General features: G+C 39.5%; 1 protein-coding gene across 2 annotated transcripts in view; it reads left to right on the top strand.

Moving 5' to 3' along the window:
* The window catches only part of RNF38 (ring finger protein 38), a gene marked incomplete at its 5' end in the record, with an annotated part of 106,528 nt that overhangs the window by 49,836 nt on the left and 42,219 nt on the right, over window positions 1-14,473 (top strand). The window contains one exon of one of the 2 annotated variants that reach the window (XM_082300847.1): window positions 6,939-7,009. In XM_082300847.1, the coding sequence (XP_082156973.1) occupies window positions 6,939-7,009 (71 nt within the window). Of the gene's footprint in view, window positions 1-6,938; window positions 7,010-12,388; window positions 12,473-14,473 lie in introns of those variants that run through there. The other variant, XM_082300846.1, reaches the window with a different exon arrangement.

The following is a 14,473-nucleotide window of genomic DNA, read 5'->3' as shown; positions in this document are numbered from 1 at the left end:
CTGTTGAGACCCCCATCTACAGTACTGCATCCAGCTCTGGGGTCTTTGTGGTTTTAGGGTAGATTTAGGAATATAAGGAAGAAAGTTTTAACAATGAGGTTGGAGAAACACTGGAGCTGGTTGCCCTCATGTGGATATTGTGGAGAAGTTGTTGAAGTTCCATCACAGAAAGTATTAAAGGTGAGATTGAACGGTGTTTTGCACAACCTGATCTAATGATAGGTAGACTAGATGGTATTTAAAGGTTCCTTAAAATCCAAGTGGTTCTGTGATTCTCTGAAATTAGCTTGTACCCTATTGAATGAGCAGTGAATTTTCCCAGAGGACTTGAACAGTCATCTGATGCGGGTTTTTTGGTTGCAAAGTTCTTCAATGATCTCCTGGTCCTGATTTATTGTCAATTTTCCATGTTTGACACTTGCATGAGACAGCCAGAAACAGTGTGATTTTTATGAACTCAGTTCATGAGAAATAGGAGGATATAAAGGTAATAGAGCGGGAATGGTCTAAATAGCTTATATGACACAAATAGTGTTTTTACCTTACTTGTTTAGGTAGTTCATTTTCTCCGATTGTGACTTACTACTAGGAACCAGACTTAACACCCTGCTAACATTTTGTTGATGCTTGGCTGTGTAGTCTCTTCAGTCACAGTTCACGTCTTGACATTTTGAGTGTTAAGAGCACCAGTAAAATACTGGTACTGTGTTTATGGGTGTAGTAGTATTTCTGCATTAAGCTGATTTCCTGAAGGTTTATTCATGCTGTAAATATTTTCACTGGATAATTTCTTGCTGAACAGCTCCTTAAATAAACAGGAAAAACTGATCCCCAGAGCAAAGCAAATAGCTGTCAATAAGCCTACGGAAAATTTATTCCTTCATTTTGTATGTGCACTGTAAAGATACGAAAACACAAATTTTAGAATACTTCATGGTTATTGAGTCTTTGGTTATTCAGTGATGCCGCATTGTTAGTTGAGGAAAAAATCTTCCAATGTTGTACTTGATACATGACTTGAGCTGCGAAACTGTAGGGTATGTGGGGAATCATGTTGCTGATGAGTTGAATCCTTCAGACACTTTATAGTGCGGAAGTGACTCACATTTTTTAGCAGGTATGTGCTTAGCTTAAAAATATGCAAATTTTTTCAGAATTTGGACCTTGCAAGGTGAACTTGGGTGGCTGCCAAAGCAGTGGCCTCTTTCCTTGTCCCAGACTGCTGTGGAGGGGATGAAACCATATGGTTGACTCTGTGGGTTACCAGTCCATCTGAAGTGTAGTTGTTCTCATTCATCGCTAAAAAACATGTAGCTGCTAAAGTTAGTGCAGAAAGCAGAAGGCAACAGCTAGGCCATGGTACTTCGTCGTATGAGGTGAGGGGGCCATTATTATAAGCTTGTTTGCAAGCACAGTGTTAAAATATTTGACAATATGTTCCCATCTCCATTAGGTAGGTTTATTGGCTATCTGTTATGTGACAGTCTGGACATATAGCAATGTTAGGGTCTGGGGTCTTCTTGCTCTGCATTGATTAATTGTTTCTTACCAAGTGGCTGCCATGTGGTCATCTTCACACCATCTTAGGCTGGTTTTGGTGGGAATTTCTTTTGGTTTTATAGTCCCTGTTGAAATATGGTTCTTACAGTTCATAAACCACAATCTATGGGCTGTCTACTCTAGCTATTTATTTTAAAGTAATATTTAAGTTGCTAGGTTTGTCTGTCCTATTATTGATGTTCAGATTGTTAGCTCCAGGTTTCACAATAATACCCCTTTGACTTACACAGCATAGCCTTATAGTTCAGGTAAAGTTCAGCTTGCATCCTAACAATTCAAGTTACTGTTATCTACTTTCAAATAGTATAAACTTTTCAACACAAAGGTAAAGAGTTTATAGGTGGGGTTATATTAAGATGGCTGCTGTGAAGGCCATTTTGTGAACAGCTCCTAGAGTAAGCTGTCCAGTTTGTACCTGTAAATTTAAATTAGATGTTCCTTGAAGCAGAAGTATGTAGTCTTGTAGAGACACAGCAGAAACCTCGGGTAAAAAGATCTTTATTCAGTACTGATTTATAGATGAGCTCTGTTTGTGAAACTGAGGCCTGCCTCATATTCGGGCTTTTTGCTATATTAAAGTAAGTGTGTCTGTTCCTTTTTTAAGCTCTGGTATTGTTAAAATATGTCAGACTTCAAGGTTTTAAAATACAAAGTCTTCCTTTTGGGTTCCTCTCCTTTTCTCCTAAAATGTCTTGAGAGGTGTCATTCAGTCAGAAGTTTGACTGGAAGATACAGTTAGCTTATATGAACATAACATAGGCCCAGATTTCATTTTGAACTCTCAGTTGTTTCATTTTTATCCCATTTCTTGCTGGTTGGTAAGCACGCTGTGTGCTTCTCTGATAGCTGCAGAAAAAGGAAAAGCTGAGGGAGCTTTTCTTGCAGTGTACCATGCTTCCTGATGCTTACTGTATGTAAGTTCTCACTGGGTATGTGGAATTGTGGACAGCATTCCTTGGCTGAGCATTGCGGTGGGGAAAAGGGGCTGGCAGGTTTACCAGTAAGGCTGACTGGGTGTGGAAGGGAACACCAGAACTCAGAAAACACCAGCAAACCTATGCTGTTTACAGTTTGACAAGAGCAAGGATTTCTTGAAAAGTAGGGGAAGCAGGAGGAAAAGAAGGAGACAAGTTCAGTTGGCATTTTACCTTTTTTTTCTTCTCTAGTGACTTTAGGCTGCTTCCTGGCTAGAATGTGTTCCAGAGTTTTACCTCAGCATCTTAGATAGGTGTACTCCATTTAAGCTCAGGAATTGCTTAAAATTATCAATGGAGTGCCCCATACCATGCAACTGAAAAATACTGGCTCTTCCTAGAGTGTAATACATTCTTCCAAAAAACTTAAGTTAAAGTGGATGCAATTCTATAGGAAACCAGTGGAATTTCAATTTGTTGGAGTTCATAAAAAAAGGAGTGGAAGAAAGAAGGGAAGAATGGCAATCCTGGCATGCATTGTATGCAGCTAGCATACAATCTAACATGTTTCTTCTTTGTGGTCAGATTTGCAAACACGGGGAAAAAAGTTAAAAAGCATTATAATGTAGTCAATTTGCAGCCTTGCTCTTACTTGACCAGCCTGAGTAGCTGTATCTTTTGTTGAGCTCACCTCTAACTTTCTGTTGTAACAGCAAAGTATTCTGTTTACCCATCAAGTAACTTCTTCATTGCAGTTTGAAAGGCTCTTGAATTAGAAGGGGCATCTAAAAATCTAAATAATGTGTTGCAGGTAGAGGGACATTGTTGACTAGCACATGATAATAATAATCTGCAGTTGTGGTTTGCAATGTTTTGTTGGAACTTGAGGCTCCTAGATCACAGATAATTTAACCTCCCTTCCTTGTATATTTTCAAGTAGACTAGCCATCCATGGCTGTATCTCACCGGAGTATATATATATATATATATATATATATATATACTCCGTTCAACTCACAGGTTTTTTAAAGGGAGCAGTTAATTAAGGGTCTAAACTTGATCCAATTCAGACTTTGTTACCATGCATTTCCTACTTTGCAAACTCTAGTCTGCAAATCAAACGCTTAGCCCAGAACTTGTCTGATTCATGCAAGTTAGTAAAACTCAACAGCTTCGCTCTAGATAAAGTAGGTTTAATAGTACAGGTGTCATGCATAAATGATTTCCTAATGAGACTGGTGCTGGAGAGGGCAGTCAGTGAATATATTAATCAGTGTCATTAATTTAAGCAATGAGATACTTCCATTAGCTCTGACATTACTGAATTAAAAGGTTTGAATTCACACCTCTTTTTCCCTTGGACTAGCATTGTGTGTGTTTGGATGGTTTAAATTGGCAAGCATGAAACAGGCCATTCAAACATGATACTGATTCTCTTTTTATTACAATGCACAAGTTAGACAGAACCCATGAAATAAGACTCTTTTTGCTCTTCAGTTTTAATGTGTGGGTTTAGAAGAAAAACAGTCCCTTTCCTGTGGTAGCTGGGGAGTGCAGAACTCCTTGTTTCTTGCCTGTTCCAAAAGAACTGATGTTTTTCCTGGAGTGCAACTTGTAATACTAAGCTGGGTATCTCACTTTATTTGAAGAAGGGTGTGCAAAAGAATATAACTGTGATATATATATATATATATATATATATATATATATACACTATATATATATATATAGTGCATCAGTTGAAGGGCATTGCTCTCTACCCTGACTGATACCGCTAATGGTGAAGGGATGTCTTACCTGATGTTTCATGGATGCCTGTTGTCTGTTGATGGTGTCTCAGCATAAATTGAGGCTACTGTTTTGTCACCTAGGTATTAGAAGCTGTGAGTCTGAGAAAACAACTGTTATAAGTGCCCTGTTAGTTGCACAGCATGGAGGTTGTTTTGGATTGTGGGAGACAATGGAGATAGTTTTGGATTGTGGGAGAGAGGATGGGATGTTGCTTGAGAAAATGATGGGCATTAGACCTCATAGTTGCATCTCCTGAACACAGTAGCAAGGAAGTGTGTTTGGAAGGTGCTGTGGGCAGAGGCGCTCGTGCCACATTCTGTCCCTTACGTAGGAGTCTTTATGGCATTTTCTCCACTCTCAGCCAGCTTCGCAGAGATAATTCTTCAGTCAGAATTAAAAAGTTGATTGTAGTAGCCCTAGGATCTGCTAGCCCTGGAGTGCAATTAGTCTTGAGTTGGTCTGAAATGCCCTGTAAATTTGGGGATATGAAGGTAGTTAACTGAGTTGGTACCTACTCCCTGCAGTCAGTGCAATGCAAATTGGCTTTTGTTCCTTTCTGTTCCTTTCTGTCCTCTGGCATCTTTAACGGTTAAACAACAATTGAAAAGTCTTTGATGCAGACTAGAGAGCTGCTGAGGTCATCTTTTGAGATTCTGACTCTGATCTTCCTTGCAGGTGGGTGAAAGGTGATTAATCTGTCAGAAGGAAAATGCTGTAAAAACACAATAACTCAGTTATTAAAAACTGCTTTTATATTTTATGTGTATGTATATAAAAAATATTTTAAAGATCAGGAAAGTCCTACAGGATTTCCTGACTATGTAACTCAACATTATAGTTTGCACTGTTGTGAAGTAGAGCCTTTAGCTGGTAGTCCTCTGTGTCCGTGTCTTCAGATCTGTTACTTCTGGTGGCCCCATTCAAGGGACTGCATTATCAGTGCTGTCTTTGAAGTAAATCCTTTTCCAAAGGCAGCTTTTGGTGAGGCTGTTGGTGAGGTCAGCCAGCTCACTGGTGCAAAACAGCCAGGATGTCAGTAAAGCCTTCACTTCTCGCAGTTAGGGATTGTGTCTTCTATATTGCTATTTTACTGTAGGGTATTAGGTGACTGAAAATGAAACAAATATGTCATAAAGGCCATGAATGATCCTGTTAAGGAAAAAAAAAAGAATTGAAAGGACGACATTGCCATATTCTCTGCTAACTGCATTTGGTTGTCTGCACAACAGTTGAGTATGACTGAAACATGGAGATAAAACCCAAGCTAGATTTTTTTTCTTGGTAATGTGGATATTGTTAGAATTGAAGCTATGGCATAATGAAAAGTGATGAGCTGCCCAGGTGTCTTTTGTTGCATTTACTAACTGGAAGCCTTGGTATTGGAGCTATGTTGCTACTGCTGGTATCAGTTGTTATTGTTAGAACAAAGTCAGCTTATCATTGTGACTGTGTATGTGATCACTGTTATTGAAAAGCCTATCTGTAAAGCATATAATGTAGCCTGTAATGCAAAGTCCACATTTATGAGTTTTAATTTGTTCGGGAATACGTCTTAGGTGATGTTAGGGTTAGATGTATGCTCTGCACCACCTCTGGAAATTCCTTTCATCATCCAGATGCCTGAAACAAGTTTATATGTATTAGTTATAATTTAGCAGAACTTAACTATTTTCATTTGTTGCCTATTTTCTTATCTTAGACTAATTCAAGAGGTTGTATTTTACTTCAATTCTGCCTCTGGTTAATGGGCAGAAAGATATCAAGCCTTTTCTTTAGCACTGTGTTCTCCTGGGTCTTAGAGCTTGCTTTTGAGCTTGAATGGATTCCAATTTCAAGAAAACCTGTGGAGTGTTTGTAGTGAAACACTTGTGGCTTGTGTAAGTCTAAATCAAGTGGGAGGGGGGCACTGCATATTTTGAACAGTGTAAAACTGGTTCTCTTTTTCCTTTTTCACCTTCAAACTTCAACTATATAGTGATTTCTTCTTTGCCTTCCCTTCCTACAAAAAATACATAGTATGATCATGCTCTCCTGTGTTCAAGCCAGTACAATGACTCCTATGGCAAAATAGTATTTTTTCTGAAGTGATAAGACAGAAAGAAGATTTGTAAACTATTTTCATATATTCCTTGGACAGAAGTCTCAGGACTGGGGTAAGCCTTTGTAGGGGCGTACTGTTCCTTTTATTCCTAGGCATAAAGTAACTTGCATAGAGACATGAAGCAGGCAGAAATTTCATCACAAGAAAACTGGACATAATTAAAACTTTGACCTTGAAATGTTCCTCTTTTATTCTTAATGTATTGCTGCAATGAGACTGCTGGTTAGTAGTTACCCAGGGTGCGGAAAATGTTCTGTAGTACAATAATACATTTGAATTGTGTAACTTCTCCTTATTTGTATATGTGCATATGTACTTTACTGCATTTGTTTACTTTGGATTGATGAACAAGCTGTAATTTTATTCTGCTTAAATGTCTTTAAAAAATACATGTGAAGACATTGGCACACTTGTAAAATGTCTCTGATGCTTATTCTGTTATCAGTCGTAGCTGTTTGGCAACTAAATCTTGGAGAAAAGAAAGTTCGCTAAATTTATCTTTAGTTTTAGTGTTCACAGAAATTGGGTTATCATTTTAATTTTTTTTTCTGCCTTTCCCTCTTCTTTTCCAGGTAGTATTGGTACATCGTTTCAATGCCACTCAATCCATCAAGATCACATTTGTACTGATGACAGTGACAAGGTGAGATTTACATGAATGTTTCATTCACAAGATGCATATGCATTGCTGGGTTTTTATATATTGCTTTTACTACACAAAGATGTATTGTTTTGTAGATATAGCAGTCAGCTTTTAGTTACTTTTTGAACTGTCTCTTGCTTAATAAGATATATATTATTCTCCAGACAATCTTTTAGACAGTTAATGAGAAATTTTCCTTTAGTATTGTATTTTTATTTTTTCTTGTATTCCTTTGCTGTTTTAAACATTTGTGATTTGCCATATTGACACCTTCAGTTAATAAACAACAGCAATGGTTTTTCCAATTTCTAGATAAGGTAGTATGTCTTGTTTCTTCTGACTTCAGAGATTAGAGCCTAACTAAGTGTTCAAAGCCTCTCTTTTTTTTTCCACAGTAGCTGTATTTTCCTGGTTGGAATTGGGAATTGAAGCTTTTACAGATTGGAACTTTCTGTGTGGTGCAACCTTAAAATAGCAACCTGTCTAGTCGTGTGCATGAGTTTTCCTAACTTTTTTTGCACATTTGCAGATTAGCTTGCTCGTGGTCAGTAGAATACTGGATATTAAATGTTCAATGATACTTGGATCACTACTGTAATTGTGGCATACAGATGGGAATAGTTTTGACATTGAACTGTTTGTGAGACTGACTGGCTGTTGATGGTTTTACCTTAAGCTTTATTGTCCATAAATAATGCAAATTGATTAGCTTTTGTTCAACATGTAATGTGTCTTACATTGTATTCAAGTATGACACTTCATAGTAAACTAACTTTTTGGCCTGACATGCCTGGAAAGGGGCATGTATTGGTCAAATTCTATAAAATTTTTCTTGGGAAGTGAAATGCAACCTGCATGGCACTGCCTTAATAAGTGCACTAATTGTTCTGGTTTGAAATTCTGGAGTAAGTTAATTTTATAGTTGTTTCACCTTATCCTAGAGCTAGACTTGTTTGCAGAAAAAGTTTCTTTTACTGATCTACTGCCTTATGATCTTTTTTTCCTCTCTCACTCTCTTTCCTCCAGTTTTGTGGGGATTTTTTTTTTGTTTGTTTGTGTTTTTTGGTTGTTGTTGGGTTTCTTTGTTGTTGTTTTGGGGGTTTTTTTTGTTTTTTTTTTGTTTGGTTTGGGTCTTTTGTGTGTGTATTTGTTTTCCTGTTGGTTTTTTTTTTTTTTTTGGAGGGGTTGGGTTTTTTGGTGCGGTTTGTTTTTTTAGTTTAATTTTATTTTTAGGTACCACCCTAGATTTGGTTACTGGTTCGACCTACAGATACTGATCAAACATGCTATCCAGAACATGGCCAACATTATTTTAAGCTTCCACTTGATTATTTGGTTAGCTGTATTCAACGGTATTCACTGCTTTGTTTTTTGGGCCTGTACGCTTTGCACTGGAGGATTCTTGGGTGAGGAGTGGGTGGGGGAAATTTCATTTCAGAGCCATCCTATTGCACCAACATAACCATTCTTCCTTTTGTGTGCCATTATATGGAAAATCATTTCTTGCGTTACACTGATTGTCTTCCCTTAGTTTTATTTCATATCACGGCAATTAAAACTGGTTTAAATCTTGTTGGAAAATCTGTTTGTTGGGTGCTTCACTGGTTTGGGGGTAGGGGAGTAGCAAGGGGTGTGGCAGGTTACCTGGTATAAATTTCAGAAGAGCAGCTGTTTGGCACACGACCTGCCTCCATATTAGTAGAGGAACTGGGCCAAATGTTGTTTTTTTGCCTATTCAGAGATGGTGGAAGGAAACAATCTTTCTCACTGGGGTTGATTCTGCACCAACTGAGAAAGAACTTCCAACTGTAAAGTTTAGTGAAGTAGATCTAGTATAAAAAGCAGAAAGAATATGGGTTTGGGTTTATTTAAAAGACTTGTTTATCCCTCAGGTGTCAGTTTTATTTGGTAAGGATTTTGATTTTTCTGTAAGAATACATGAAGCTGTTTGACTTCAATTTTATAACAAAGTCTAGTTGATACCTTGATAAAAATAACCACTCATTTGGAAAAACAATGAACAGTCCCCTTGTCAGGTCCCTGTGGATGGCATCCTATCCTTCAGGAGTGTCAACCACATCACTCAGCTTGGTGTCATCTGCAGATTTGATGAGGATGCACTCGGTCCCTTCACCTGTGTCACTAATGAAGATACTGAGTAACACTGGTCCCAGTACAGACCCCTGTGGCACACCACTTGTCACTGATGTCCATTGGGACTCTTAGCTTTTGGCCACTACCCTCTGGATGCCCACTGACTGGGTTTTTTTTTTTTTTGTCAAAGGGTTTTTGTATATGGAAATACTTTTTTAAAATCATAAGTAATGCTTCCTAAAAGTAGCTTGCTACAATACTAGGGTACAATTGCAATCCCCTATCATTCCTTGCTTGTATTCACATATGTCTACATTCTGGTGTCAGTTTCCGTCACAGTTTCCACTGTGAATTACTTTGAAAATCAAGTTCTGATCTATTCTGCCCTTACTGAGAGATACCACCTGGTGTTTTTTTGTATGAATTACCATTTAAAGAAAAAATGCAGGATTTAATTGATTTGTCTACAAATTTATTAACTGTTAGGCCTTTTTGTATTTATTCTAGAAACTCTATGAAAAGCATGCATTTAAAATAGTTCGACATATCTTTGATTAGTCAATAGGCATACTTCAGCAAAATAATTTACTGCTCTTTGCCTGATCGCGTATAACCAGTTTTTGCACTTTAGAAGAAATGTAGAGGTTAATATTTGACTGGCAATCTGCATATATTTTACAGTAGTTTCTCCACAAGACCAATCGTCATTTTCTGAGCAACGGCATGAGAAAAGTTCTACACCACACATGCTAAAGGAATGTTGCAATCTTAATGAAAACAATTCCCAGGGTTCCACCCCAATTACTTGATTTTGTTGACTTGGCACATGAGAATCTTGAATTCATGTTGAGTGACATCAGCAGGAAACCAAAGTCTAAGATTTTTCATGTGTGGACTCATTGCATTAAGAGGGACGTATCATTGTTGAGAGCATTACTGGTAGTGCTAAGAACTTGTTTAATTTTATAGCACCAAAAGCAGTCCTTCTTGTCTTACAGAGAAATCTAATATAGCATAGGTATGGAATACATTTCCCATTTTACTTGCTGTAGCAAAGTGATTAGAATTGAGATTTATGTTAAAGTAATCGCTGCTTTGGAAGTGGGAGCTTTTAAACCTCAGTGCATGAGTCAGGGCGCCCTTTTCTCTTGTTTGTAATTGCTTTCATTTTTGTTTAGAAGTATAAATATTAAATAAAATAACTGAATAAATTTCTTTATAGAGCACAGCATTTAGGGAAAGGTACCTGTAAGAAGGAACTGGTATTGCTTGGTATATTACTTTAATGCTCAAGCAGTGGACTCCTATTAGTGTTAGAGATAAATGCAAGTATATCATCCTGCAGAGCCTTTCAATCATACCAAATTTATTTAGCTTTAAAAATACTTTTTTGTCCCTTGGGTGGCTGTTTCACCAGTGGTGTGCTTCCATTAAAGCATGCTAATTCATCTTGAAAAGAAAGTCCAAAGACGCAACCCTTAACTACTGTTGTGACATCTCTTTTCAGAGGTCTCATCAAGTTGTCTGTTCTGTGCAGTTAAAGACTAAATTGACCATCCAGTAGTAATGAAAAAAATAAATCACTATGGGGCAATCCAGTGGAATTTTTTTCACTACTACCAAAGGGTTGGTAATTATACTTTGCTTTTCTCCTTTTTAGCTTATTTTAATTTATTTTACTTTCATACTATGTAAAGAATTTATTTTTACTTTTTGGTTCTTATGACTGAAATACATAGCTACATAATTTATTTTACTATTTCTAACTTTTAAATTTCCCAGCTATAGTTAGTACATCTTCCACACACGTTTTGTGTTGCCTGCCTTAGGTCACCCTGCCTTGACAGGGAGGTTGGATGGGATGATCTCCAGAGGTCCCTTCCAACCTGAACAGTTCTGTGCTTCTGTGAATTTACTCTGATTTGCCTGTTAATGGACATCATCATGGATATCAGGTGTTCGGTCTGTAATACAGAGGCCTGTCAACTCATTAAAAAGATATTTTCACAAGAAGGGAAGTATTTGTAAATTCTAATCCTGAAGTAAAAATTATCATCTTTGTGTTCCACTTTGGATGGTGCAGTGTCTGGTAGCATAAGCCTACAAAATTCACACATAGCTGAACAAAAAATGATTCACGAATTCAGACATTTGAAGGACCCGTCACATTTATTTATAAGTGATGTCTAATATAGGACTATATTCACCTCCTGTGGGGAATGTGTGAGGGACAGTACATAGAAAAACAGGAGTATTAGGAGGAATTTCTTTTGCCCCCTCCAATTTCAAAAATAGAAAAAAATCTTCCTGTCAGTTAGGACAGGTCAGATTCATTCCTCATGGTGTGTACTGTTGTCACATCCCCACGCCCTCACACTCTTAGTCCCAGTTCATTCTGTCCATGTTTACTGAGCAGCTTTATGCCTTTTTCATTTCACCTCTGGCAGCTGTAAGGATGTAATTTACCAATTTTCAACCACTTTCACACCTACTGAATCATCTTTAGAACATTAATTCTTTATATGTGCAGTATATGGTTTGTTTTCCTGGATCAGAGTTGGGGGAAACTTTAATTAGGCTGAGGTAGAGAGTGCAGGGAGGTTTGAAAGGTGAAAAATAAGGCGGTGATATCTTACTGAAGGGGATTAACTCGAGTGCATCAGTTGTATGAGGCTCCATTTGCTCCCTGTGCTGATCAGTGCTGCATCTCAGAGCCCGGCCCCCTGTGGCACTGTCAGCAGAAGGCTGATCCTGTTTCTCCACTGACTCCGAAAGGAGGTTAGAGCCAGGTGTGGTTCGGTCTCCTCAGTCGACAGAACAAGAGGACGTTGCCTCAAGCTGCGCCAGCGAAGGTTCGGGTTGGACATCAGGCAGGATTTCTTCAGCGGGTGGTTAGACACTGGAACGGGCTGCCCAGGGACGCGGTGGAGTCGCCGTCGCTCAAGGTGTTTAAGGAAAGACTGGACGTGACACCCGGTGCCACGGTCTGCTTGACGAGGTGGAGACCGGTCCCAGGTTGGCCTCGGTGATCTCGGAGGTGTTTCCCGACGCAGTCAGCTCCGTGATCCTGTGAAACCGAAACTAAACAGAGGCCGACGAGGCCAGGCCGGGCGCGGGCCGCGCCGTCACCGCGCCGCGCAGGCGCGCTGGGGTTCGGCCGCCGCCGGGCGCAGACAAAGGACGCCCCGCGCCGGCCGTGGTGTGACGTCACCGGCCCGCGGGGAGTGACGTCACCGGCCCGCGGGGTGGGGGCCGCGCTCCCGGAAGCGCTCGCGGAAGGGTCAGGCCCGGCCCGGGGCGGCCGCGGCGGCCCCGAGGTCGAGGCGGGGCAGCCCCCGCGGGAGCCGCGGCGGGGCCGCAGGGCCGCAGGTACCGGCGCGGGGAGCGGCGGCTTGCGCGGGGCAGGGCCTCACCGGCGCCGCCTGGTGCCCGCGGCTCGTCAGCCGGGGAGGGGAAGGGGAGATCTCCCGTCGGGCCCGGCGGCGCCGGGACGCCGTCCGCACAGGTAGTGGGTGGAGGAGGCCCAGTGGCCTGAGCCGACGGCGAGCCCGAGCTTCTTCCACGTGGGGCGGCCCGCGAGGTGCACGAGAGCTAGGGAAGGGGTGTAATTGTCTGATCTTGTTAAAGTTCTTTATCTGCTTTGACAAAAGGTAGAACTGGAACCTAAAAATTAACAGACTTTCCAGAACTGCAGTGCTGTGTGCTGTCCTCAGGCAGGTTCAATGTGCAAGGCGGTGGCAAGTGTTTCTGAAGCACTGAAGGTCCTACCGTCCGTTTAGTAAAATGATGTCTCTAGGTATCTCTAATCTTCTTATATTAGTCAAAAGGACAACTGTTTAAGTAAACACTGATGTTAGCAAGCATACATGTTAGGGCATTCAGTGTTTTTCAGTACACATGAGTTAATTCCTATTCATAAACGACACAAAGGGGATTTCTTTTTTTTATGCTTAAACCGTAAAGTTGCATCTTGTTTCCTTAAGAAGTGTGTTTTTAAACTGACTGTGCATTGAGATGTTAACTGAGGGCATCAGTTTCAAGTTGTAACAGTTCAGAGCAAGTAGCTTAGTTATTACTTACACAGAAGTTCATTGAACTGGAAGTCATGACAATGTTTATGAATGTATCGCATTTGCATTTTGAAACAGATTTTTAGAGGTAGTATTAGAAGCAGATGTGTATTTCCTGATAATTTTCACATTGTGCAGTGGGGCAGCTGGAATGGTAAGATGAACAGGATTATTAGAGGTCTGCGTTATTCAGGTACTGAATACAATTGCATTACAATTGATTTGGTGTTGCTGATGATATGCTTGTTCTTAAATGTCATTCACTGAAGCAACTGCTTTGGTTGTATTTGCCAAATTTATGATATTTATCCACATCCCGGGGATCTTGCTATCTGCGGACCCAACAGACTCCTTAACTGCTTTGCAGCCTCGTATTACATTATCTTTTGTACCTTCAAGGGGGTATTGCAGCTGTGGTAATAGAGACTCACTGTTCTGAGAGTAAAATAACTGCATTTGGATACTAATGTGTGCAGTAAGAGAAAGGATGGTGCAGTCATTAGAGGATTAAGTACAAGATGGAAGAACAAATAGGTTCTTTATCAGATTGCATGGCTAGTGATAGTTGATAATGTTTTTGATCTTCCTTAATCACCAAATCTCTGGCAAAAAACGAAACCTATGCACACATAGAGTAACATGCGGAGAAAGTTTTCGGGGAACTGTTACTAGAGATACACTTTTGTGAAAAGTGTTAATTGTGAAAAGTGGTATGTAAATAAAAGGGTCTTCTAAAGGTCTAATGAATCTGCTTTGTGAATTGTGCTTCATTGTCTCGCGGACTTACAGAGCAGGTTAAACTTAATTTGATTCTCATCTGGTTCACTTCGTGGGGTTTTTTAATTAATACAGGTGTAATAAATACTAAATTAAAGGTGCATGTTGAGCAGTCCTTGCTTTGTACTTGTAGTGGTGTATGTAATTGTCTTTTCTTTTTCTGAAATACAAGGATTTGACTCAGAAACTTGTATTACTTGAATCAGTTACTGTTGTGATTTGTTAAGTTTATGTGTCAGCTTGTCTAAATAAATTTTTTGATATAGTTTATTCACTTTATAATAAGAGATAACTTTTATGATTTAAAGAGATACTGTTGATAAAGTCAAGTTACTTTTTCAACTCTTTGCTAAGAAAGTCTTTAAGATTTGTGGCGGTTTTTAAGCAAAGTCTTACTGAAGTGTAAGAATGGTGTGGTTAGGAAGGGACGTTACTTCTTCAGACCTGCTGTTGAGCTGTAGTCTTGTACTAAGAAGTTGTAGTCTCGTAAGTCAAAGCTGTCATACATGTTTGTTTGTAGAGA

This window comes from Coloeus monedula (assembly GCF_965178545.1).
Source record: "Coloeus monedula genome assembly, chromosome: Z".
Lineage (NCBI taxonomy): Eukaryota > Metazoa > Chordata > Aves > Passeriformes > Corvidae > Coloeus > Coloeus monedula.
Note: the sequence above shows the minus strand (reverse complement) of the source record. Positions and strands in the feature narration are given on the sequence as shown.